This window comes from Gobius niger, assembly GCF_951799975.1.
Source record: "Gobius niger genome assembly, chromosome: 23".
Classification (NCBI taxonomy): Eukaryota; Metazoa; Chordata; class Actinopteri; order Gobiiformes; family Gobiidae; genus Gobius; species Gobius niger.
The window spans coordinates 1,278,808-1,304,418 of NC_136874.1; the positions used below are offsets into that span (position 1 = coordinate 1,278,808).

The following is a 25,611-nucleotide window of genomic DNA, read 5'->3' on the forward strand; positions in this document are numbered from 1 at the left end:
CAGACACAGAGGAGCTTCATGGCTCAGATGTTCCTGTATTGACCTCCTGGTTCTCCTCTTGCAGACACAGAGGAGCTTCATGGTTCAGATGTTCCTGTATTGACCTCCTGGTTCTCCTCTTGCAGACACAGAGGAGCTTCATGGCTCAGATGTTCCTCCTGTATTGACCTCCTGGTTCTCCTCTTGCAGACACAGAGGAGCTTCATGGTTCAGATGTTCCTGTATTGACCTCCTGGTTCTCCTCTTGCAGACACAGAGGAGCTTCATGGTTCAGATGTTCCTCCTGTATTGACCTCCTGGTTCTCCTCTTGCAGACACAGAGGAGCTTCATGGTTCAGATGTTCCTGTATTGACCTCCTGGTTCTCCTCTTGCAGACACAGAGGAGCTTCATGGTTCAGATGTTCCTGTATTGACCTCCTGGTTCTCCTCTTGCAGACACAGAGGAGCTTCATGGTTCAGATGTTCCTGTAGTGACCTCCTGGTTCTCCTCTTGCAGACACAGAGGAGCTTCATGGTTCAGATGTTCCTGTATTGACCTCTTGGTTCTCCTCTTGCAGACCCAGAGGAGCTTCATGGTTCAGATGTTCCTGTATTGACCTCCTGGTTCTCCTCTTGCAGACACAGAGGAGCTTCATGGTTCAGATGTTCCTGTAGTGACCTCCTGGTTCTCCTCTTGCAGACACAGAGGAGCTTCATGGTTCAGATGTTCCTGTAGTGACCTCCTGGTTCTCCTCTTGCAGACACAGAGGAGCTTCATGGTTCAGATGTTCCTGTATTGACCTCTTGTTTCTCCTCTTGCAGACACAGAGGAGCTTCATGGTTCAGATGTTCCTCCTGTATTGACCTCCTGGTTCTCCTCTTGCAGACACAGAGGAGCTTCATGGCTCAGATGTTCCTCCTGTATTGACCTCCTGGTTCTCCTCTTGCAGACACAGAGGAGCTTCATGGTTCAGATGTTCCTGTATTGACCTCCTGGTTCTCCTCTTGCAGACCCAGAGGAGAGCTTCGAGTTCCAGATCGTGTCTCTGACGGGTCAGACGTGGCACTTCGAGGCCACGTCGTACGAGGAGCGAGACTCGTGGGTCCAGGTGATCGAGAGCCAGATCCTGGCGTCGCTGCAGTCGTGCGAGTCCAGCAAGAACAAGGTGCGACTTCATCAGATCATTTCAAAATAAATAAACTTTATCGATGTTGTGAACGTGTCTGTTTGTGTTTCAGTCGCGTTTGCCGAGTCAGACCGAGGCCATGGCTCTGCAGTCGATCCGGAACATCCGCGGGAACAGTCGCTGCGCCGACTGCGACGCCCCCAGTGAGTTACACATCTGTAACATCTGTAACATCTGTGACATCTGTAACATCTGTGACATCTGTAACATCTGTAACATCTGTAACACATCTGTGACACATCTGTGACACAGATGTGTCACAGATGTGTCACAGATGTGTCACAGATGTGTCTGAACCTCAGGGCCTCATTTATCTGTGTTTGTTTCAGACCCGGACTGGGCCAGTCTGAACCTCGGGGGCCTCATTTATCTGTGTTTGTTTCAGACCCGGACTGGGCCAGTCTGAACCTCGGGGCCTCATTTATCTGTGTTTGTTTCAGACCCGGACTGGGCCAGTCTGAACCTCGAGGCCCTCATTTATCTGTGTTTGTTTCAGACCCGGACTGGGCCAGTCTGAACCTCGAGGCCTCATTTATCTGTGTTTGTTTCAGACCCGGACTGGGCCAGTCTGAACCTCGGGGCCTCATTTATCTGTGTTTGTTTCAGACCCGGACTGGGCCAGTCTGGACCTCGGGGCCTCATTTATCTGTGTTTGTTTCAGACCCGGACTGGGCCAGTCTGGACCTCGGGGCCTCATTTATCTGTGTTTGTTTCAGACCCGGACTGGGCCAGTCTGGACCTCGGGGCCTCATTTATCTGTGTTTGTTTCAGACCCGGACTGGGCCAGTCTGAACCTCGGGGCCTCATTTATCTGTGTTTGTTTCAGACCCGGACTGGGCCAGTCTGGACCTCGGGGCCTCATTTATCTGTGTTTGTTTCAGACCCGGACTGGGCCAGTCTGAACCTCGGGGCCTCATTTATCTGTGTTTGTTTCAGACCCGGACTGGGCCAGTCTGGACCTCGGGGCCTCATTTATCTGTGTTTGTTTCAGACCCGGACTGGGCCAGTCTGGACCTCGGGGCCTCATTTATCTGTGTTTGTTTCAGACCCGGACTGGGCCAGTCTGAACCTCGAGGCCTCATTTATCTGTGTTTGTTTCAGACCCGGACTGGGCCAGTCTGAACCTCGGGGCCTCATTTATCTGTGTGTTTGTTTCAGACCCGGACTGGGCCAGTCTGAACCTCGAGGCCTCATTTATCTGTGTTTGTTTCAGACCCGGACTGGGCCAGTCTGAACCTCGGGGCCTCATTTATCTGTGTTTGTTTCAGACCCGGACTGGGCCAGTCTGAACCTCGGGGCCTCATTTATCTGTGTTTGTTTCAGACCCGGACTGGGCCAGTCTGAACCTCGGGGCCTCATTTATCTGTGTTTGTTTCAGACCCGGACTGGGCCAGTCTGAACCTCGGGGCCTCATTTATCTGTGTTTGTTTCAGACCCGGACTGGGCCAGTCTGGACCTCGAGGCCTCATTTATCTCTGTGTTTGTTTCAGACCCGGACTGGGCCAGTCTGGACCTCGGGGCCTCATTTATCTGTGTTTGTTTCAGACCCGGACTGGGCCAGTCTGAACCTCAGGGCCTCATTTATCTCTGTGTTTGTTTCAGACCCGGACTGGGCCAGTCTGGACCTCGGGGCCTCATTTATCTGTGTTTGTTTCAGACCCGGACTGGGCCAGTCTGAACCTCGAGGCCTCATTTATCTGTGTTTGTTTCAGACCCGGACTGGGCCAGTCTGAACCTCGGGGCCCTCATCTGTATCGAGTGCTCGGGGATCCACAGGAACCTGGGCACGCACCTGTCCCGGGTCCGGTCCCTGGACCTGGACGAGTGGCCCCTGGAGCTGCTCAAAGTCCTCACCAGCATCGGCAACGAGCTCGCCAACGCCGTGTGGGAGGGGCAGACGCAGGGGCGGAGCAAGCCGGGCCCCGACGCCACCAGGTGAGGCACTCGTTTAGTTCAGTGAAGAGCGTCAGTGCTGGAGAGGGTTATCTGCTCTGGACTGGTCATCGAGGAGGGAGGAGAGAGGAAGGAAGGAAGGAGAGAGGAAGGAAGGAAGGAAGGAAGGAAGGAAGGAAGGGTCCAGAGGAGAGAGCGATATGGGTGATGCACACTAGCTCCTCTCCTCGCTCCTCCTCTCCTCGCTCCTCTCCTCCCTGATGTCACTCCCTGATCCAGATGTGTAGCTCCTCTCTCCTCTCCTCGCTCCTCCTCTCCTCGCTCCTCTCCTCCCTGATGTCCCTGACTGATCCAGATGTTCCTGATGCACACTAGCTCCTCCTCTCCTCGCTCCTCTCCTCCCTGATGTCCCTGACTGATCCAGATGTTCCTGATGCTGAAGCCCGTCCAGGTCTTATGACAGTCGGGCGAGGCCGTGGAAGGTGGAGATGAACTGTAGGGGGAGCCGCTGAGGGACGAGGCTTTGAGTGGTATTGACGGACTCAGGGGGAGGGGGCAGGGCTGTGTGTGTGGGGGGGGAGACGGGACGGGACGGGGGGGGGGGGGGGGGGGGGGAGAGAGACGGGGGGAGACGGGGGTCGTTAGGGGCCGATAATTGAGACGGTATTGATGAGTTTGTGCAGAGAGCGGAGAGGAAACACAGATAAACTTTAACTCTGAGAAACGACGGGAAAATACTGTCAATACGAGGGAGGGGGGGAGAGAGGGGGAGAGGGGGGGGAGGGGGGGAGAGAGGGGGGGAGGAGCTGCAGGTGAAACTATTTAAAATGTAAAGACATCAGTATGAAACTTCTGCTGATATCACTGACATAAATCTGAGGAGGAAAAGACTCTTCAGAGCCCGTTAGCTTTAGCCGCTCAGTGTGTTTTCCTATAGCCGTTAGCATTTAGCTCAAGCATCGCTAATGAACACTCCAGATGTTTCCCGCTGTTGTAGAAAACGTCAGATCGATACAGACTTTATTTTCCCTGCAAATGAAATGCTGCCATAATTAATTATATGAATGAACAAGTTTCCAGTTTCCATGGTGATGTTTCTCCCCTGAGGCCGAGGGATCTGAGTGAGAGTCGTCAGAGATCGGCCGATGTTCTGCCTTTACTCGTGTATGAACGAGCTTTACAGTTACAGCGAACAGTCTCCAGTAAAGGACCAGGAAGTGTCTGTACAACTGTGACGTACAGGAACACAAAGAATACACAAAGAATACACAAAGAATACACAAAGAATACACAAAGAATACACAAAGAATACACAAAGAACACATAATACAATCTTTAAATATAACCTCAAAAAACGATCGCATTAGCCAGCCATTAGCACGATGCTAATTTACATGGGAAAAGCCATAGGGATGCTAACGGTCTTGTTTATTGGTTTATTTGTTAGACTCACTAAAATTGGTGTCTAATGGAAGCTAAGATGACATCATTCGGAAGGAAGGAAGGAAGGAAGGAAGGAGAGAAGGAAGGAAGTAAAGAAGGAAGGAAGGAAGGAAGGAGAGAAGGAAGTAAAGAAGGAAGGAAGGAGGGAGAGAAGGAAGGAAGGAGGGAAGGAAGGAAGGAAGGAAGTAAAGAAGGAAGGAAGGAGGGAGAGAAGGAAGGAAGGAGGGAAGGAAGGAAGGAAGGAGAGAAGGAAGGAAGGAGGGAGAGAAGGAAGGAAGGAAGGAAGGAGAGAAGGAAGTAAAGAAGGAAGGAAGGAGGGAGAGAAGGAAGGAAGGAAGTAAAGAAGGAAGGAGAGAAGGAAGTAAAGAAGGAAGGAAGGAAGTAAAGAAGGAAGGAAGGAAGGAGAGAAGGAAGTAAAGAAGAAAGGAAGGAAGTAAAGAAGGAAGGAAGGAGGGAGAGAAGGAAGGAAGGAAGTAAAGAAGGAAGGAAGGAGGGAGAGAAGGAAGGAAGGAAGTAAAGAAGGAAGGAGAGAAGGAAGTAAAGAAGGAAGGAAGGAAGTAAAGAAGGAAGGAAGGAAGGAGAGAAGGAAGTAAAGAAGAAAGGAAGGAGGGAGAGAAGGAAGGAAGGAAGTAAAGAAGGAAGGAAGGAAGGAAGGAGAGAAGGAAGTAAAGAAGGAAGGAAGGAGAGAAGGAAGGAAGGAAGGAAGGAGGGAGAGAAGGAAGGAAGTAAAGAAGGAAGGAAGTAAAGAAGGAAGGAAGTAAAGAAGGAAGGAAGGAAGGAAGGAGGGAGAGAAGGAAGGAAGGAAGTAAAGAAGGAAAGAAGGAAGTAAAGAAGGAAGGAAGGAGAGAAGGAAGGAAGGAAGGAAGGAAGGAGGGAGAGAAGGAAGGAAGGAAGTAAAGAAGGAACGAAGGAAGGAAGTAAAGAAGGAAGGAGGGAGAGAAGGAAGGAGGGAAGTAAAGAAGGAAGGAAGGAGGGAGAGAAGGAAGGAAGGAAGGAAGGAGAGAAGGAAGTAAAGAAGGAAGGAAGGAGGGAGAGAAGGAAGGAAGGAAGTAAAGAAGGAAGGAAGGAGGGAGAGAAGGAAGGAAGGAAGTAAAGAAGGAAGGAGAGAAGGAAGTAAAGAAGGAAGGAAGGAAGTAAAGAAGGAAGGAAGGAAGGAGAGAAGGAAGTAAAGAAGAAAGGAAGGAGGGAGAGAAGGAAGGAAGGAAGCAAAGAAGGAAGGAAGGAAGGAAGGAGAGAAGGAAGTAAAGAAGGAAGGAAGGAGAGAAGGAAGGAAGGAAGGAAGGAAGGAGAGAAGGAAGGAAGGAGGGAGAGAAGGAAGGAAGTAAAGAAGGAAGGAAGTAAAGAAGGAAGGAAGTAAAGAAGGAAGGAAGGAAGGAAGGAGGGAGAGAAGGAAGGAAGGAAGTAAAGAAGGAAAGAAGGAAGTAAAGAAGGAAGGAAGGAGAGAAGGAAGGAAGGAAGGAAGGAAGGAGGGAGAGAAGGAAGGAAGGAAGTAAAGAAGGAACGAAGGAAGGAAGTAAAGAAGGAAGGAGGGAAGGGAGGGAAGCAGAGGAGGAGAGGAGGGAGCTGTAGGAGCTCCTAAAGTGGACTGAAAGGAGCCTGTAGTTTAGTAAATGCTGGTGTAAATCCCGCAGACTTTGGCGTCCGGCGTCTCCTACAGAGGAAATGTCCATATTTGTATAACAGAGTGTTGTCGGGGGGATTCCGTGCGCGGCGTCGGTGCCAGAGTGTCACTGCGCCGAGGAGGTCCTTGTTCGTAATTACTGGCGGTAAATTGAATGAAACGTTTGGCCTTTTCTCCGGTGATTACCCACGATGCCCTGCTCCGGCCCCCCCCCCTCACCCACCCCTCCCTCGCCGTAATTACCCGTGATCCTCCGCTCCCCCCGCCGTAATTACCCACGACGCCGAGGGTCGGGGTCAGGCGCGGAGCTGGCGGCCATCTTTAACATTCGAGTGATCCGATCGTTAATTAACCTGAGATCGTTAAAGCGGCCGGCGAGAAATGAGAAAGTGTGTCGGCATCAGTCACCGGGAATTAACCACGAGAGGGGGGGGCGAGGGCGAGGGGGGGGGCGAGGGGGGGGCGAGGGGGAGGAGCCTGAGGACAAAGAAACGCAGCATCATCATAACTACCACTCTCACACCATTTATACATCTGTTAGATTTGGGGAAAGCAGAAACTGGACATGAGAGGACTTCAACGATACCGATACCGGAGCGATTCTTTTCCCCGATACCGATACTGAAGTATGTGTCGTCTAGATCTGGGAGGGAGTAATGTAGGGAAATGGATGAGCAAAGATGAGCAAAAAATATGGGAAAAATGGAAAAACAAGAATAAAACTGTGGCAAAAATAAGAAACAAATATTCTAAAATTGGGGAAAACTAAAGAAATTTGACAAAACATGGAGGAATAATTTGTGGAAATGGGGAGAAATTGTGGCAAGAATAAGGAAAAAATGTGGGAAATGGAGAAAATGTTTGTAAAATTAGAGGAAAAATAAGGGAAAAAAGGCGGAAAATTTGGCAAAAAAAAGAATTAAAAATTGAGAAAAAAGGGGAAAAATGTATCAGAAATAATTTTCAAAGATGAGCAAAAATGAGGTGAAATATGAAAAGGAAATTAGCGCAAAAAAGTGTTTATAAAATGGGGGAATAATTAGTGACAAACATCAGGGACATCAGGAGGACGTGTCTGAGCTGTGGTCTCCTCAGATGTTGTTACTGTGACGGGCCTGAAGCCTGAAGCTCTGCAGATCTGTGGATCCTCTTGTCTTGTTCGATGACTTTGCATCAGTCCTGGAGTGAGTTAAGTCCAGTTTCTGCCCCCCCCCCCCCCCTAAACCCCCCCCCCCTGTGCTGTTGTAGCCCTGAGCCCCAGGTTCATTAAGAGGATGATGTTCACACCACAGTCTGCTCCAGGACGCACTGTCACCGGGCACAGCTCAGCCCGACAGGAGAGGTCAGCTGTCCCCCCCGACCCGGCCACAGTCCCACTATAGACCCGGCCACAGTCCCACTACAGACTACAGTCCCACTATAGACCCACTACAGTCCTGCTCTAGTCCTGCTCTAGTCCCACTATAGACCACTGTCACCAGACCGACTTTAGACGAGGACAGGGAGAGGTCAGCTGTCCCCCCCGACCCGGCCACAGTCAGCTGTCCCCCCCGACCCGGCCACAGTCCCACTACAGACCCACTACAGTCCTACTTTAGTCCTGCTCTAGTCCCACTATTGACCCGCTACAGTCCCACTATAGACCCGCTTCAGACTCACTACAGTCCTGCTTTAGACCTGCTCTAGTCCCACTATAGACCACTGTCACCGGGCACAGCTCAGCCCGACAGGGAGAGGTCAGCTGTCCCCCCCCCCCGACCCGGCCACAGTCCCACTGCAGACCCACTACAGTCCTGCTCTAGTCCCACTATAGACCACTGTCACCAGACCGACTTTAGACGAGGACAGGGAGAGGTCAGCTGTCCCCCCCCGACCCGGCCACAGTCCTGCTCTAGTCCCACCATAGTCCCTCTTTAGTCCCACCATAGTCCCCCTTTAGTCCCACTATAGACCCACTACAGAACCACTACAGTCCTGCTCTAGTCCCACTATAGACCACTGTCACCAGACCGACTTTAGACGAGGGCAGGGAGAGGTCAGCTGTCCCCCGATCCGGCCACAGTCCCACTACAGTCCCACTACAGTCCTGCTCTAGTCCTGCTCTAGTCCCACCATAGTCCTGCTTTAGTCCCTCTTTAATCTTGGTTTAGTCCCAAATCTTCTCGTCTCTTTCTGGCTGGTGTCGTGGTTCACATTTGTTTTGCTTGAGCAGTTTAGATTCAGTATCAGAATGGTTCCTGTGACACCATGTGCATACCCGCTGCCCCCCAGCACAGCTTCATCTCCACTCTCTCAGCAGAAGAAGAAGAAGTGTCCCGGCTCGGGCCTGGCTCGCAGCTCAGACTCGCGCCGTCATAAATCTGCCGTAAATCCTCGTCCTCTCGACGTCTTTGCTCATTTTTCCGAGTTGTTCCTCCTGCAGCGACGGCGCCCGAGGTTTAAACGCCGTCCGTCACCGTAACGCTCGCCGTTTATCAAACACCCAGAGACACCGGCCACTAAACCATTCATTATGTTATTATTAGCAGCTAAAGAGGAGCAGGAGCAGGAGCAGGACGCGGGGCTGAAGAGCAGCTCACACACTCCTTATGTGGAGTTTATTTGTGACGTTTTGTTTATGAAGAACAAGAGACTTTTAAAGCAAGCAGACGTTAAATAAACATGTGCCGGTCAGCAGATGTGGTCATGTGATGTGGAGACGATGTGGTCATGTGATGTGGAGAACATGTGGAGTCTGTGAAAGAGACTTTTGGCTGTTCTCTCCTCTCAGTGACAATAGGGCTCATTTACATCTCATTTGCATAAAGCCGTCCCGCTGTGGTGTCATGTGTGGGGGGTCAGAGGTCACTCACTCAAACCAGAGCAGCGGCGCCTCCTCCCCAAACCACCCACGAAACAGGAGACGAGCGTTTGCGAACGTGGAAACAGAGACGTCAGATCAACAAAAACAAAAAGACGAAAGTCACTGAGGCTGTTTTTAAGTCCCGCCTCTGTCCCGCCTCTGTCCCGTCTCTGTCCCGTCTCTGTCCCGCCTCTGTCCCGCCTCTGTCCCGCCTCTGTCCCGCTTCTGTCCCGTCTCTGTCCCGCCTCTGTCCCGCCTCTGTCCCGCTTCTGTCCCGTCTCTGTCCCGCCTCTGTCCCGCCTCTGTCCCGCCTCTGTCCCGTCTCTGTCCCGTCTCTGTCCCGCCTCTGTCCCGCCTCTGTCCCGCCTCTGTCCCGCTTCTGTCCCGTCTCTGTCCCGCCTCTGTCCCGCCTCTGTCCCGCCTCTGTCCCGCTTCTGTCCCGTCTCTGTCCCGTCTCTGTCCCGTCTCTGTCCCGCCTCTGTCCCGTCTCTGTCACGCCTCTGTCCCGTCTCTGTCCCGCCTCTGTCCCGCTTCTGTCCCGTCTCTGTCCCGCCTCAGCTCGTCTGATACAGTCTTTAGTATGTAAATGCAGACAAAGCCACGCCCCCAAACCTCCCTAAACACGTAACCTTAGTATGTAAACACAGACAAAGCCACGCCCCCAAACCTCCCTAAACAAGTAACCTTAGTATGTAAATGCAGACAAAGCCACGCCCCCAAACCTCCCTAAACACGTAACCTTAGTATGTAAACACAGACAAAGCCACGCCCCCAAACCTCCATAAACAAGTAACCTTAGTATGTAAACGCAGACAAAGCCACGCCCCCAAACCTCCCTAAACATGTAACCTTAGTATGTAAACGCAGACAAAGCCACGCCCCCAAACCTCCATAAACAAGTAACCTTAGTATGTAAACACAGACAAAGCCACGCCCCAAACCTCCATAAACATGTAACCTTAGTATGTAAACACAGACAAAGCCACGCCCCCAAACCTCCATAAACAAGTAACCTTAGTATGTAAACACAGACAAAGCCACGCCCCCAAACCCCCATAAACAAGTAACCTTAGTATGTAAACACAGACAAAGCCACGCCCCCAAACCCCCATAAACAAGTAACCTTAGTATGTAAACGCAGACAAAGCCACGCCCCCAAACCCCCATAAACAAGTAACCTTAGTATGTAAACACAGACAAAGCCACGCCCCCAAACCCCCATAAACAAGTAACCTTAGTATGTAAACACAGACAAAGCCACGCCCCCAAACCCCCATAAACAAGTAACCTTAGTATGTAAACACAGACAAAGCCACGCCCCCAAACCTCCCTAAACAAGTGACCTTAGTATGTAAACACAGACAAAGCCACGCCCCCAAACCTCCCTAAACAAGTGACCTTAGTATGTAAACACAGACAAAGCCACGCCCCCAAACCTCCCTAAACAAGTAACCTTAGTATGTAAACACAGACAAAGCCACGCCCCCAAACCTCCATAAACAAGTAACCTTAGTATGTAAACGCAGACAAAGATATTGGCAGTATTTGCATTAGCATTGTTAGCAGCATTAGCATTGTTAGCAGCATTAGCATTGTTAGCCGCATTAGCATCATTAGCGTTGTTAGCGTTAGTCAGACACGTTTCCCCCTGAGCCGCACTGATTCCAGGATAATAAACAGGAGCATGTTAATATGGAGAGTTTCTCGGCCGCCTCTAAAGCCATGAATAATCCGCATTTGTAAAAGGTTAAACGCACTCACCGCGGCGGCGTCGGCCCCGAGGGACGACACCAGATCATTAGCATCATCGTCAGAGGAAGAACGAGCTCATGTGAAGAGACGCGGCTGAACACGAGAGTCTGACCCGCCTTAAACATTTACACACATGTGATCCTCAGGTTAGGGTTTCTGGTACTGAGAAACCACAGAAACAAACCAGAAACATGAGCCACAGCTGGATTCAAACCAGAAACATGAGCCACAGCTGGAACTGAAGCCAGAAACATGAGCCACAGCTGGAAATAAAACCAGAAACATGAGCCACAGCTGGAAATAAAACCAGAAACATGAGCCACAGCTGGAAATAAAACCAGAAACATGAGCCACAGCTGGAACTGACACCAGAAACATGAGCCACAGTTGGAACTGAAGCCAGAAACATGAGCCACAGCTGGAACTGAAGCCAGAAACATGAGCCACAGCTGGAACTGAAGCCAAAAACATGAGCCACAGCTGGAACTGAAGCCAGAAACATGAGCCACAGCTGGAACTGAAGCCAAAAACATGAGCCACAGCTGGAACTACAACCAGAAACATGAGCCACAGCTGGAACTGAAGCCAGAAACATGAGCCACAGCTGGAACTACAACCAGAAACATGAGCCACAGCTGGAACTACAGCCAGAAACATGAGCCACAGCTGGAACTGAAGCCAGAAACATGAGCCACAGCTGGAACTGAAACCAGAAACATGAGCCACAGCTGGAACTGAAGCCAGAAACATGAGCCACAGCTGGAACTACAACCAGAAACATGAGCCACAGCTGGAACTGAAGCCAGAAACATGAGCCACAGCTGGAACTACAACCAGAAACATGAGCCACAGCTGGAAATAAAACCAGAAACATGAGCCACAGCTGGAACTGAAGCCAGAAACATGAGCCACAGCTGGAACTACAACCAGAAACATGAGCCACAGCTGGAACTACAACCAGAAACATGAGCCACAGCTGGAAATAAAACCAGAAACATGAGCCACAGCTGGAACTGAAGCCAGAAACATGAGCCACAGCTGGAACTACAACCAGAAACATGAGCCACAGCTGGAACTGAAGCCAGAAACATGAGCCACAGCTGGAACTACAACCAGAAACATGAGCCACAGCTGGATTCAAACCAGAAACATGAGCCACAGCTGGAAACAAACCAGAAACATGAGCCACAGCTGGAACTGAAACCAGAAACATGAGCCACAGCTGGAACTGAAACCAGAAACATGAGCCACAGCTGGAACTGAAACCAGAAACATGAGCCACAGCTGGAACTGAAACCAGAAACATGAGCCACAGCTGGAAACAAACCAGAAACATGAGCCACAGCTGGAAATAAAACCAGAAACATGAGCCACAGCTGGATTCAAACCAGAAACATGAGCCACAGCTGGATTCAAACCAGAAACATGAGCCACAGCTGGATTCAAACCAGAAACATGAGCCACAGCTGGATTCAAACCAGAAACATGAGCCACAGCTGGATTCAAACCAGAAACATGAGCCACAGCTGGATTCAAACCAGAAACATGAGCCACAGCTGGATTCAAACCAGAAACATGAGCCACAGCAGGAAACAAACCAGAAACATGAGCCACAGCTGGAAACAAACCAGAAACATGAGCCACAGCTGGAAACAAACCAGAAACATGAGCTAACGCTGCCCATGGTAACGGAGTTTGTGCTTTAACACAGGTCTGTTAAAGTATGTGAAATGAACAGCAGGAAGCCCCGCCCTCCACAGCTCCACAGCCTGTCAATCACAGACTTGGGCTTCAGCTTTTCAGTCCCACAGAACAGAAGGTGGTTAAAAATCTTTAAACATAAACATGTAACTCTGGGCTTATCTTTTCCATCGTCCTCACTAACGAGTCGGACTCCAAAGATCCACATCGGTCACAACAATCTGAAAAAAGTGCCATAAACGTGATTTTACTGAAACTCCAGCCTCTGTGTGGGGCTGTGTTTCCTGTTCCCTCAGTCCTGGTTTCCTGTTCCCTCAGTCCTGGTTTCCTGTTCCCTCTGTCCTGGTTTCCTGTTCCCTCAGTCCCGGTTTCCTGTTCCCTCAGTGTCTCAGTGCTGTGTTTCCTGTTCCCTCAGTCCCGGTTTCCTGTTCCCTCAGTGCTGTGTTTCCTGTTCCCTCAGTCCTGGTTTCCTGTTCCCTCTGTCCCGGTTTCCTGTTCCCTCTGTGCTTTGTTTCCTGTTCCCTCTGTCCTGGTTTCCTGTTCCCTCAGTGCTGTGTTTCCTGTTCCCTCAGTCCCGGTTTCCTGTTCCCTCAGTCCTGGTTTCCTGTTCCCTCAGTCCTGGTTTCCTGTTCCCTCAGTCCTGGTTTCCTGTTCCCTCAGTCCCGGTTTCCTGTTCCCTCAGTCCCGGTTTCCTGTTCCCTCAGTCCCGGTTTCCTGTTCCCTCAGTGCTGTGTTTCCTGTTCCCTCAGTCCTGGTTTCCTGTTCCCTCAGTCCTGGTTTCCTGTTCCCTCAGTCCTGGTTTCCTGTTCCCTCAGTCCTGGTTTCCTGTTCCCTCTGTGCTGTGTTTGTCCTTTTGAATCCTTGTTTGCCCGCGCAGACTGCAGAGGGTTCGTGGTTGATGTTTTGCCAGCGTGGACTCTGGCCGTCTCGTTCCTCTCGCTCATTAGCCTCTCATTATCCCGTCCCTGCGCCGCCGTCGCTCCACATCACATCACGCTGATAATAATGCCATTTAAAACCTTTTACCAACGTGAATACTGTCTTTACGATGACCGGGGGCTGCCGGGGTCTGCGGGGCCGCGGGGCTGAATCCTCTGACTCACTTTCCCTCTCAGGAGCGACTAACGCAGCCGTTTATTCAGAGTTATTTATTCAGAGTTATCTAACCATCCACTGAGCATTGATTCACTCTGGGAGGACAAAGGAAAGCCTCTGAGGGTTTAAACTGCAGACTCTTCATCACAGATACAAACCACACAGACTCTTCATCACAAACTCAGATACAAACCTGCAGACTCTTCATCACAAACTTAGATACAAACCTGCAGACTCTTCATCACAAACTTAGATACAAACCTGCAGACTCTTCATCACAAACTTAGATACAAACCTGCAGACTCTTCATCACAAACTCAGATACAAACCTGCAGACTCTTCATCACAAACTCAGATACAAACCTGCAGACTCTTCATCACAAACTCAGATACAAACCACACAGAGTCTTCATCACAAACTCAGATACAAACCACACAGAGTCTTCATCACAAACTCAGATACAAAACTGCAGACTCTTCATCACAAACTCAGATACAAAACTGCAGACTCTTCATCACAAACTCAGATACAAACCACACAGAGTCTGATCTTTATAACTGAGATTCTGAAGTCGTGTCTGTGATTCTGAAGTCGTGTCTTTGATTCTGAAGTCGTGTCTGTGATTCTGAAGTCGTGTCTTTGATTCTGAAGTCGTGTCTGTGATTCTGAAGTCGTGTCTGTGATTCTGAAGTCGTGTCTGTGATTCTGAAGTCGTGTCTGTGATTCTGAAGTCGTGTCTGTGATTCTGAAGTCGTGTCTTTGATTCTGAAGTCGTGTCTTTGATTCTGAAGTCGTGTCTTTGATTCTGAAGTCGTGTCTGTGATTCTGAAGTCGTGTCTGTGATTCTGAAGTCGTGTCTGTGATTCTGAAGTCGTGTCTTTGATTCTGAAGTCGTGTCTTTGATTCTGAAGTCGTGTCTTTGATTCTGAAGTCGTGTCTTTGATTCTGAAGTCGTGTCTGTGATTCTGAAGTCGTGTCTGTGATTCTGAAGTCGTGTCTTTGATTCTGAAGTCACTTTGAGGCGTTGGCTTGATCTGCAGCGACTCCAAAGTAAATAAGTGTTTTTGAGCTTTGTTTCCTCCTCTCATGGCTCTGACCTGGATTCCTCCTCGCCTCCTCTCTCCTCGTCCTCGCCTCCTCGTCCTCGCCTCCTCGTCCTCGCCTCCTCGTCCTCTCCTCCTCGCCTCCTCGTCCTCGCCTCCTCCTCCTTGCCTCCTCGTCCTCCCGTACAGCGCACTCACTCGTCCTAATTGAATGTTCCATTTGCGGAGCTCGTCTCGTTGGGCTGAAGCCGGACGATAATGACCCGACGTGCTTTAACTGCTCACAAACCCTCGTCTAAACTTTCCCTTCTCCGATATTTAACGCGGCCACAGGAAATAATTGGGTTTATGGAGAGCGGAGCTTTATCGGATTAAACATTTACAAATCAACAATGCCGGGCTCGCGGTGGAGTAATTGGAAGGTCAGAGGTCGGAGTTTCTGACCTGGCTGATATTTACGGACAGCGTTTGGGAAGTCGGTCATTATGAAGTTTCCACAGCGGAGACGCGTTAAACAAGCGGAGACGAGAATCATCAGTCACTGGTCATTAAGGAGACATTTGGACGGGAGTTTCCACCAGGGCTGATGAAGGGTGAGGAACCTCCTCTTCTTCTACATGATTCACACGGAGGCTTCAGTCACGGCCTTCACGCCGGCCTGGATGTTCTCAGCCTGTGGCTCTGCTGAGGTTCTGGAGACCAGGATCCTCTGTGTGTGTGGAGGCTCCTGATGCTCTGACTCAGCCTCAGTCCTCCTGAAGGTCCAGCACACTTTGAATGGCCTTTTCCTGACAGTCCTCTCCAGACTGAGCCCCTTCAGTCCCGCTTCAGTCCCTCTTCAGTCCTGGTTCAGTCCCTCTTTAGTCCCGCTTCAGTCCCTCTTTAGCCCTGGTTTAGTCCCTCTTTAGTCCTGGTTTAGTCCCTCTTTAGTCCTGGTTTAGTCCCTCTTCAGTCCCGGTTTAGCCCCTCTTCAGTCCCTCTTAAGCCCCTCTTTAGTCCTGGTTTAGTCCCGCTTCAGTCCCGGTTTAGCCCCTCTTCAGTCCCTCTTAAGCCCCGGTTTAGTCCCTCTTTAGCCCTGGTTTAGTCCCTCTTTAGCCCTGGTTCAGTCCCTCTTCAGTCCCTCTTCAGTCCCTCTTAAGCCCCGGTTTAGTCCCTCTTTAGTCCCTCTTTAGCCCCTCTTTAGCCCCTCTTAAGCCCCGGTTTAGTCCCTCTTTAGCCCTGGTTTAGTCCCTCTTTAGCCCTGGTTCAGTCCCTCTTCAGTCCCTCTTCAGTCCCTCTTCAGTCCCTCTTCAGTCCCTCTTTAGTCCCTCTTTAGTCCCTCTTCAGTCCCTCTTAAGCCCCGGTTTAGTCCCTCTTTAGCCCCTCTTCAGTCCCTCTTTAGCCCCTCTTTAGTCCCTCTTTAGTCCCTCTTTAGCCCCTCTTTAGCCCCTCTTTAGCCCCTCTTTAGCCCCTCTTCAGTCCCTCTTTAGCCCCTCTTTAGCCCCTCTTTAGCCCCTCTTTAGCCCCTCTTTAGCCCCTCTTCAGTCCCTCTTTAGTCCCTCTTTAGCCCCTCTTTAGCCCCTCTTTAGCCCCTCTTTAGCCCCTCTTTAGCCCCTCTTTAGCCCCTCTTTAGCCCCTCTTCAGTCCCTCTTTAGTCCCTCTTTAGCCCCTCTTTAGTCCCTCTTTAGCCCCTCTTTAGCCCCTCTTTAGCCCCTCTTTAGCCCCTCTTCAGTCCCTCTTTAGCCCCTCTTTAGTCCCGGTTTAGTCCCTCTTTAGTCCCTCTTTAGCCCCTCTTTAGCCCCTCTTTAGTCCCTCTTTAGCCCCTCTTCAGTCCCTCTTTAGTCCCTCTTTAGCCCCTCTTTAGTCCCTCTTTAGCCCCTCTTTAGCCCCTCTTTAGCCCCTCTTTAGCCCCTCTTCAGTCCCTCTTTAGCCCCTCTTTAGTCCCGGTTTAGTCCCTCTTTAGTCCCTCTTTAGCCCCTCTTTAGCCCCTCTTTAGCCCCTCTTTAGTCCCTCTTTAGCCCCTCTTTAGCCCCTCTTTAGCCCCTCTTTAGCACCTCTTCAGTCCCTCTTTAGTCCCTCTTTAGTCCCTCTTTAGCCCCTCTTTAGTCCCTCTTTAGCCCCTCTTTAGCCCCTCTTTAGCCCCTCTTCAGTCCCTCTTTAGCCCCTCTTTAGTCCCGGTTTAGTCCCTCTTTAGTCCCTCTTTAGCCCCTCTTTAGCCCCTCTTTAGTCCCTCTTTAGCCCCTCTTTAGCCCCTCTTTAGTCCCTCTTTAGCCCCTCTTTAGCCCCTCTTTAGCCCCTCTTTAGCCCCTCTTAAGCCCCGGTTTAGTCCCTCTTTAGCCCCTCTTTAGCCCCTCTTTAGTCCCTCTTTAGCCCCTCTTTAGCCCCTCTTTAGCCCCTCTTTAGTCCCTCTTTAGCCCCTCTTAAGCCCCGGTTTAGTCCCTCTTTAGCCCCTCTTCAGTCCCTCTTTAGTCCCTCTTTAGCCCCTCTTTAGCCCCTCTTTAGCCCCTCTTCAGTCCCTCTTTAGCCCCTCTTAAGCCCCGGTTTAGTCCCTCTTTAGCCCCTCTTCAGTCCCTCTTTAGTCCCTCTTTAGCCCCTCTTTAGTCCCTCTTTAGCCCCTCTTTAGCCCCTCTTTAGCCCCTCTTTAGCCCCTCTTCAGTCCCTCTTTAGCCCCTCTTAAGCCCCTCTTTAGCCCCTCTTTAGTCCCTCTTTAGCCCCTCTTTAGCCCCTCTTTAGCCCCTCTTTAGCCCCTCTTTAGCCCCTCTTCAGTCCCTCTTTAGCCCCTCTTTAGCCCCGGGTTAGTCCCTCTTCAGTCCCTCTTCAGTCCCGCTTCAGTCCCTCTTCAGTCCCTCTTTAGTCCCTCTTTAGTCCCTCTTTAGTCCCTCTTTAGTCCCGCTTTAGTCCCTCTTTAGTCCCTCTTTAGTCCCTCTTTAGTCCCTCTTTAGTCCCTCTTTAGCCCCGGGTTAGTCCCTCTTTAGTCCCGCTTCAGTCCCCCTTTAGTCCCTCTTTAGCCCTGGTTTAGTCCCTCTTTAGCCCTGGTTTAGTCCCTCTTTAGCCCTGGTTTAGTCCCTCTTTAGTCCCTCTTTAGTCCCTCTTTAGTCCCTCTTCAGTCCCTCTTTAGCCCCTCTTTAGTCCCTCTTCAGTCCCTCTTTAGCCCCCCTTCAGTCCCGCTTTAGTCCCTCTTTAGTCCCTCTTTAGTCCCTCTTTAGTCCCTCTTCAGTCCCTCTTTAGCCCCCCTTCAGTCCCGCTTTAGTCCCTCTTTAGTCCCTCTTCAGTCCCTCTTTAGCCCCCCTTCAGTCCCGCTTTAGTCCCTCTTTAGTCCCTCTTTAGTCCCTCTTTAGTCCCTCTTCAGTCCCTCTTTAGCCCCTCTTTAGTCCCGCTTTAGTCCCTCTTTAGTCCCTCTTTAGTCCCTCTTTAGTCCCTCTTCAGTCCCTCTTTAGTCCCTCTTCAGTCCCGCTTCAGTCCCTCTTCAGTCCCTCTTCAGTCCCTCTTTAGTCCTGGTTTAGTCCTGGTTTAGTCCCTCTTTAGTCCCTCTTTAGTCCCTCTTTAGTCCCTCTTTAGTCCCTCTTCAGTCCCTCTTTAGTCCCTCTTTAGTCCCTCTTTAGTCCCTCTTCAGTCCCTCTTCAGTCCCTCTTTAGTCCCTCTTCAGTCCCTCTTCAGTCCCTCTTTAGTCCCTCTTTAGTCCCTCTTTAGTCCCTCTTTAGTCCCTCTTTAGTCCCTCTTCAGTCCCTCTTTAGTCCCTCTTTAGTCCCTCTTTAGTCCCTCTTCAGTCCCTCTTCAGTCCCTCTTTAGTCCCTCTTCAGTCCCTCTTCAGTCCCTCTTTAGTCCCGCTTTAGTCCCTCTTTAGTCCCTCTTTAGTCCCTCTTTAGTCCCTCTTTAGTCCCTCTTTAGTCCCTCTTTAGTCCCTCTTCAGTCCCGCTTTAGTCCCTCTTTAGCCCTGGTTTAGTCCCTCTTCAGTCCCTCTTTAGTCCCTCTTTAGTCCCTCTTTAGTCCCTCTTTAGTCCCTCTTCAGTCCCTCTTTAGTCCCTCTTCAGTCCCTCTTTAGTCCCGCTTCAGTCCCTCTTCAGTCCCTCTTCAGTCCCTCTTTAGTCCTGGTTTAGTCCTGGTTTAGTCCCTCTTTAGTCCCTCTTCAGTCCCTCTTCATTCCCGCTTCAGTCCCGTCGGTCTGTAATTGATTCCTCTCGGGGTAATTAGCGCAGACTGAAGCGGGTCTAGACCTCGTTAGACCTCGTTAGTCCCGGTCGAGTCCTCGTTAGCCTCGTCGGTCCCTAATGAGGCTTTAATGAAGGGAAGCAGACTCACCGGAGCTAACAGCATCCGTCACTGTCACACAGGGGCATTGTGGGAAACGGAGTCTCACATCCCTCACATGTGGAAACACGGGATCCGTGTTCGGGCCACACTGGTACACGCGTGTAATGATCACATGACTCATGTACCTGATGTAAATATGTAAATATATATATATATATATATTTATATATATATATATATATATATATATATATATATAAAATATATAAAATATTTATTATTTTTACAAAAGTGCTCCTGACGGGCCCCTGAGAGACACTTTTACCCTTTAACCCCGCCTTCGTGATGAAAACCCAACACAGAAGTGCTGGGTGAGGGTGAACCCGGGGGGTGAGGGTGAACCCGGGGGGTGAGGGTGAACCCGGGGGGTGAGGGTGAACCCGGGGGGTGAGGGTGAACCCGGGGGGTGAGGGTGAACCCGGGGGGTGAGGGTGAACCCGGGGGGTGAGGGTGAACCCGGGGGGTGAGGGTGGACCCGGGGGGTGAGGATGGACCCGGGGGGTGAGGATGGACCCGGGGGGTGAGGGTGAACCCGGGGGGTGAGGGTGAACCCGGGGGGTGAGGGTGAACCCGGGGGGTGAGGGTGAACCCGGGGGGTGAGGATGAACCCGGGGGGTGAGGGTGAACCCGGGGGGTGAGGATGAACCCGGGGGGTGAGGATGGACCCGGGGGGTGAGGATGAACCCGGGGGGTGAGGATGAACCCGGGGGGTGAGGATGGACCCGGGGGGTGAGGATGAACCCGGGGGGTGAGGATGAACCCGGGGGGTGAGGGTGAACCCGGGGGGTGAGGATGGACCCGGGGGGTGAGGGTGAACCCGGGGGGTGAGGGTGAACCCGGGGGGTGAGGGTGAACCCGGGGGGTGAGGGTGAACCCGGGGGGTGAGGGTGAACCCGGGGGGTGAGGATGAACCCGGGGGGTGAGGATGGACCCGGGGGGTGAGGATGAACCCGGGGGGTGAGGATGAACCCGGGGGGTGAGGATGAACCCGGGGGGTGAGGATGAACCTGGTGTAATGGCTCTGATTAAAGACCCTCCGTTCAGGATCTCCTGTAATACCAGAGGTCCGTTATGTCTGTGTAAACTGGCGTGTTGCTGGCGTGTTGCTGGCGTGTTGCTGGCGTGTTGCTGGCGTGTTGAGGCTAACGAGCGCTGAAGGCTCGAGCGCCTCCGAGGATAATTGCTGTAATTAACTCCAGCCCAGTGTAACGAGTGTCTGAGCCGCCCTGGCACATCTCACTGCAGATCCATCACACGGTGGCACAGGGGTTAGACCAGGGGTTAGACGGCTCCCACGCGCGCACGGAATCCCCCCGACAACACTCTCACTCACACACTAAAGACTCCAGCACTTTGACTTACACGGGTCCGGGGCCCGAGTCCGGGGCCGCTCGAGTTAATTAGAGCCATTCCCTCCCGCCGGGACGAGGCCATCGCAGCCGGTTAGCCTCATTAGCTCGGTTAGCCGCGTTAGCCTCGTTAGCCTCGTTAGCGTGAGTGACTAATCCCGCTCTCGTTAAACACATTAAGAAAAGCGTCTCTGCAGGAAAAGGATTCGACTCCGGTGATTCCAGGAGAACGTTTAGAAACAAATCATTTTTAATCCGAGGCGAAGCTGCAGCATGTTTTTGGTTAATTAGCGCCGTGATCTGCCTCGGCCTCGTTAGCATCACAACTCGTTAGCATCACAACTCGTTAGCATCACAACTCGTTAGTCTCAGAGCGAGGGAAAAACCAGGTCAAGGAGCGGCGTTTAAGGACTCGCTTTATCCTGGTTCATCTGGATTTATCCACAAGAAACAAAAACTGTCACCGAGTCCAGAGGCTCCTCAGGCTCCTCCTCAGGCTCCTCAGGCTCCTCCTCAGGCTCCTCCTCAGGCTCCTCCTCAGGCTCCTCCTCAGGCTCCTCAGGCTCCTCCTCAGGCTCAACCTCAGGCTCCTCCTCAGGCTCCTCAGGCTCCTCCTCAGGCTCCTCCTCAGGCTCCTCCTCAGGCTCCTCCTCAGGCTCCTCCTCAGGCTCCTCAGGCTCCTCCTCCTTTAATAACGGCCGTGTTGGCTCCTCCTCCTTTAATAACGCCCGTGTTGGCTCCTCCTCCTTTAATAACTGCGTGTTGGCTCCTCCTCCTTTAATAACGCCCGTGTTGGCTCCTCCTCCTTTAATAACAGCGTGTTGGCTCCTCCTCCTTTAATAACGGCCGTGTTGGCTCCTCCTCCTTTAATAACCGGCGTGTTGGCTCCTCCTCCTTTAATAACGGCGTGTTGGCTCCTCCTCCTTTAATAACAGCGTGTTGGCTCCTCCTCCTTTAATAACGGCGTGTTGGCTCCTCCTCCTTTAATAACAGCGTGTTGGCTCCTCCTCCTTTAATAACAGCGTGTTGGCTCCTCCTCCTTTAATAACGCCCGTGTTGGCTCCTCCTCCTTTAATAACAGCGTGTTGGCTCCTCCTCCTTTAATAACGGCCGTGTTGGCTCCTCCTCCTTTAATAACCGGCGTGTTGGCTCCTCCTCCTTTAATAACGGCGTGTTGGCTCCTCCTCCTTTAATAACAGCGTGTTGGCTCCTCCTCCTTTAATAACGGCGTGTTGGCTCCTCCTCCTTTAATAACAGCGTGTTGGCTCCTCCTCCTTTAATAACGGCGTGTTGGCTCCTCCTCCTTTAATAACAGCGTGTTGGCTCCTCCTCCTTTAATAACGGCCGTGTTGGCTCCTCCTCCTTTAATAACCGGCATGTTGGCTCCTCCTCCTTTAATAACAGGCATGTTGGCTCCTCCTCCTTTAATAACAGCGTGTTGGCTCCTCCTCCTTTAATAACAGCGTGTTGGCTCCTCCTCCTTTAATAACGGCCGTGTTGGCTCCTCCTCCTTTAATAACAGCGTGTTGGCTCCTCCTCCTTTAATAACGGCCGTGTTGGCTCCTCCTCCTTTAATAACAGCGTGTTGGCTCCTCCTCCTTTAATAACGGCCGTGTTGGCTCCTCCTCCTTTAATAACAGCGTGTTGGCTCCTCCTCCTTTAATAACAGCGTGTTGGCTCCTCCTCCTTTAATAACAGCCGTGTTGGCTCCTCCTCCTTTAATAACAGCCGTGTTGGCTCCTCCTCCTTTAATAACAGCGTGTTGGCTCCTCCTCCTTTAATAACAGCGTGTTGGCTCCTCCTCCTTTAATAACAGCGTGTTGGCTCCTCCTCCTTTAATAACAGCGTGTTGGCTCCTCCTCCTTTAATAACAGCGTGTTGGCTCCTCCTCCTTTAATAACGGCGTGTTGGCTCCTCCTCCTTTAATAACGACCGTGTTGGCTCCTCCTCCTTTAATAACAGCGTGTTGGCTCCTCCTCCTTTAATAACGACCGTGTTGGCTCCTCCTCCTTTAATAACAGCGTGTTGGCTCCTCCTCCTTTAATAACGGCGTGTTGGCTCCTCCTCCTTTAATAACGACCGTGTTGGCTCCTCCTCCTTTAATAACAGCGTGTTGGCTCCTCCTCCTTTAATAACGACCGTGTTGGCTCCTCCTCCTTTAATAACAGCGTGTTGGCTCCTCCTCCTTTAATAACGACCGTGTTGGCTCCTCCTCCTTTAATAACGACCGTGTTGGCTCCTCCTCCTTTAATAACGACCGTGTTGGCTCCTCCTCCTTTAATAACAGCGTGTTGGCTCCTCCTCCTTTAATAACGACCGTGTTGGCTCCTCCTCCTTTAATAACGACCGTGTTGGCTCCTCCTCCTTTAATAACGACCGTGTTGGCTCCTCCTCCTTTAATAACGGCGTGTTGGCTCCTCCTCCTTTAATAACGACCGTGTTGGCTCCTCCTCCTTTAATAACAGCGTGTTGGCTCCTCCTCCTTTAATAACGGCGTGTTGGCTCCTCCTCCTTTAATAACAGCGTGTTGGCTCCTCCTCCTTTAATAACAGCGTGTTGGCTCCTCCTCCTTTAATAACGACCGTGTTGGCTCCTCCTCCTTTAATAACAGCGTGTTGGCTCCTCCTCCTTTAATAACGACCGTGTTGGCTCCTCCTCCTTTAATAACAGCGTGTTGGCTCCTCCTCCTTTAATAACAGCGTGTTGGCTCCTCCTCCTTTAATAACGGCCGTGTTGGCTCCTCCTCCTTTAATAACGGCCGTGTTGGCTCCTCCTCCTTTAATAACAGCGTGTTGGCTCCTCCTCCTTTAATAACCAGCGTGTTGGCTCCTCCTCCTTTAATAACGGCCGTGTTGGCTCCTCCTCCTTTAATAACGGCCGTGTTGGCTCCTCCTCCTTTAATAACGGCCGTGTTGGCTCCTCCTCCTTTAATAACCAGCGTGTTGGCTCCTCCTCCTTTAATAACGGCGTGTTGGCTCCTCCTCCTTTAATAACGGCCGTGTTGGCTCCTCCTCCTTTAATAACGGCCGTGTTGGCTCCTCCTCCTTTAATAACGGCCGTGTTGGCTCCTCCTCCTTTAATAACGGCCGTGTTGGCTCCTCCTCCTTTAATAACAGCGTGTTGGCTCCTCCTCCTTTAATAACAGCGTGTTGGCTCCTCCTCCTTTAATAACAGCGTGTTGGCTCCTCCTCCTTTAATAACAGCGTGTTGGCTCCTCCTCCTTTAATAACAGCGTGTTGGCTCCTCCTCCTTTAATAACGGCCGTGTTGGCTCCTCCTCCTTTAATAACCGGCATGTTGGCTCCTCCTCCTTTAATAACGGCCGTGTTGGCTCCTCCTCCTTTAATAACGGCCGTGTTGGCTCCTCCTCCTTTAATAACCGGCGTGTTGGCTCCTCCTCCTTTAATAACAGCGTGTTGGCTCCTCCTCCTTTAATAACCGGCGTGTTGGCTCCTCCTCCTTTAATAACAGCGTGTTGGCTCCTCCTCCTTTAATAACGGCGTGTTGGCTCCTCCTCCTTTAATAACGGCGTGTTGGCTCCTCCTCCTTTAATAACCAGCGTGTTGGCTCCTCCTCCTTTAATAACGGCGTGTTGGCTCCTCCTCCTTTAATAACAGCGTGTTGGCTCCTCCTCCTTTAATAACGGCCGTGTTGGCTCCTCCTCCTTTAATAACGGCGTGTTGGCTCCTCCTCCTTTAATAACGGCCGTGTTGGCTCCTCCTCCTTTAATAACGGCCGTGTTGGCTCCTCCTCCTTTAATAACGGCGTGTTGGCTCCTCCTCCTTTAATAACGGCCGTGTTGGCTCCTCCTCCTTTAATAACGGCCGTGTTGGCTCCTCCTCCTTTAATAACAGCGTGTTGGCTCCTCCTCCTTTAATAACGGCCGTGTTGGCTCCTCCTCCTTTAATAACAGCGTGTTGGCTCCTCCTCCTTTAATAACGGCCGTGTTGGCTCCTCCTCCTTTAATAACAGCGTGTTGGCTCCTCCTCCTTTAATAACGGCCGTGTTGGCTCCTCCTCCTTTAATAACAGCGTGTTGGCTCCTCCTCCTTTAATAACAGCGTGTTGGCTCCTCCTCCTTTAATAACAGCCGTGTTGGCTCCTCCTCCTTTAATAACAGCCGTGTTGGCTCCTCCTCCTTTAATAACAGCGTGTTGGCTCCTCCTCCTTTAATAACAGCGTGTTGGCTCCTCCTCCTTTAATAACAGCGTGTTGGCTCCTCCTCCTTTAATAACAGCGTGTTGGCTCCTCCTCCTTTAATAACAGCGTGTTGGCTCCTCCTCCTTTAATAACGGCGTGTTGGCTCCTCCTCCTTTAATAACGACCGTGTTGGCTCCTCCTCCTTTAATAACCAGCGTGTTGGCTCCTCCTCCTTTAATAACGACCGTGTTGGCTCCTCCTCCTTTAATAACAGCGTGTTGGCTCCTCCTCCTTTAATAACAGCGTGTTGGCTCCTCCTCCTTTAATAACGGCGTGTTGGCTCCTCCTCCTTTAATAACAGCGTGTTGGCTCCTCCTCCTTTAATAACGGCCGTGTTGGCTCCTCCTCCTTTAATAACGGCGTGTTGGCTCCTCCTCCTTTAATAACGGCCGTGTTGGCTCCTCCTCCTTTAATAACGGCCGTGTTGGCTCCTCCTCCTTTAATAACGGCGTGTTGGCTCCTCCTCCTTTAATAACGGCCGTGTTGGCTCCTCCTCCTTTAATAACGGCCGTGTTGGCTCCTCCTCCTTTAATAACAGCGTGTTGGCTCCTCCTCCTTTAATAACGGCCGTGTTGGCTCCTCCTCCTTTAATAACAGCGTGTTGGCTCCTCCTCCTTTAATAACGGCCGTGTTGGCTCCTCCTCCTTTAATAACAGCGTGTTGGCTCCTCCTCCTTTAATAACGGCCGTGTTGGCTCCTCCTCCTTTAATAACAGCGTGTTGGCTCCTCCTCCTTTAATAACAGCGTGTTGGCTCCTCCTCCTTTAATAACAGCCGTGTTGGCTCCTCCTCCTTTAATAACAGCCGTGTTGGCTCCTCCTCCTTTAATAACAGCGTGTTGGCTCCTCCTCCTTTAATAACAGCGTGTTGGCTCCTCCTCCTTTAATAACAGCGTGTTGGCTCCTCCTCCTTTAATAACAGCGTGTTGGCTCCTCCTCCTTTAATAACAGCGTGTTGGCTCCTCCTCCTTTAATAACGGCGTGTTGGCTCCTCCTCCTTTAATAACGACCGTGTTGGCTCCTCCTCCTTTAATAACAGCGTGTTGGCTCCTCCTCCTTTAATAACGACCGTGTTGGCTCCTCCTCCTTTAATAACAGCGTGTTGGCTCCTCCTCCTTTAATAACGGCGTGTTGGCTCCTCCTCCTTTAATAACGACCGTGTTGGCTCCTCCTCCTTTAATAACAGCGTGTTGGCTCCTCCTCCTTTAATAACGACCG

At 51.3% G+C, this 25,611-nt stretch overlaps 1 protein-coding gene across 1 annotated transcript in view; it reads left to right on the forward strand.

The window, feature by feature from the left end:
- Positions 1-25,611, forward strand: part of LOC306981947 (arf-GAP with GTPase, ANK repeat and PH domain-containing protein 1-like) — a gene marked incomplete at its 5' end in the record, with an annotated part of 80,219 nt that overhangs the window by 50,004 nt on the left and 4,604 nt on the right. The window contains 3 exons of the mRNA XM_079581687.1: positions 992-1,146; positions 1,220-1,310; positions 2,880-3,102. Coding sequence (XP_079437813.1) covers positions 992-1,146; positions 1,220-1,310; positions 2,880-3,102 — 469 coding nt within the window. The remainder of the gene's footprint in view (positions 1-991; positions 1,147-1,219; positions 1,311-2,879; positions 3,103-25,611) is intronic.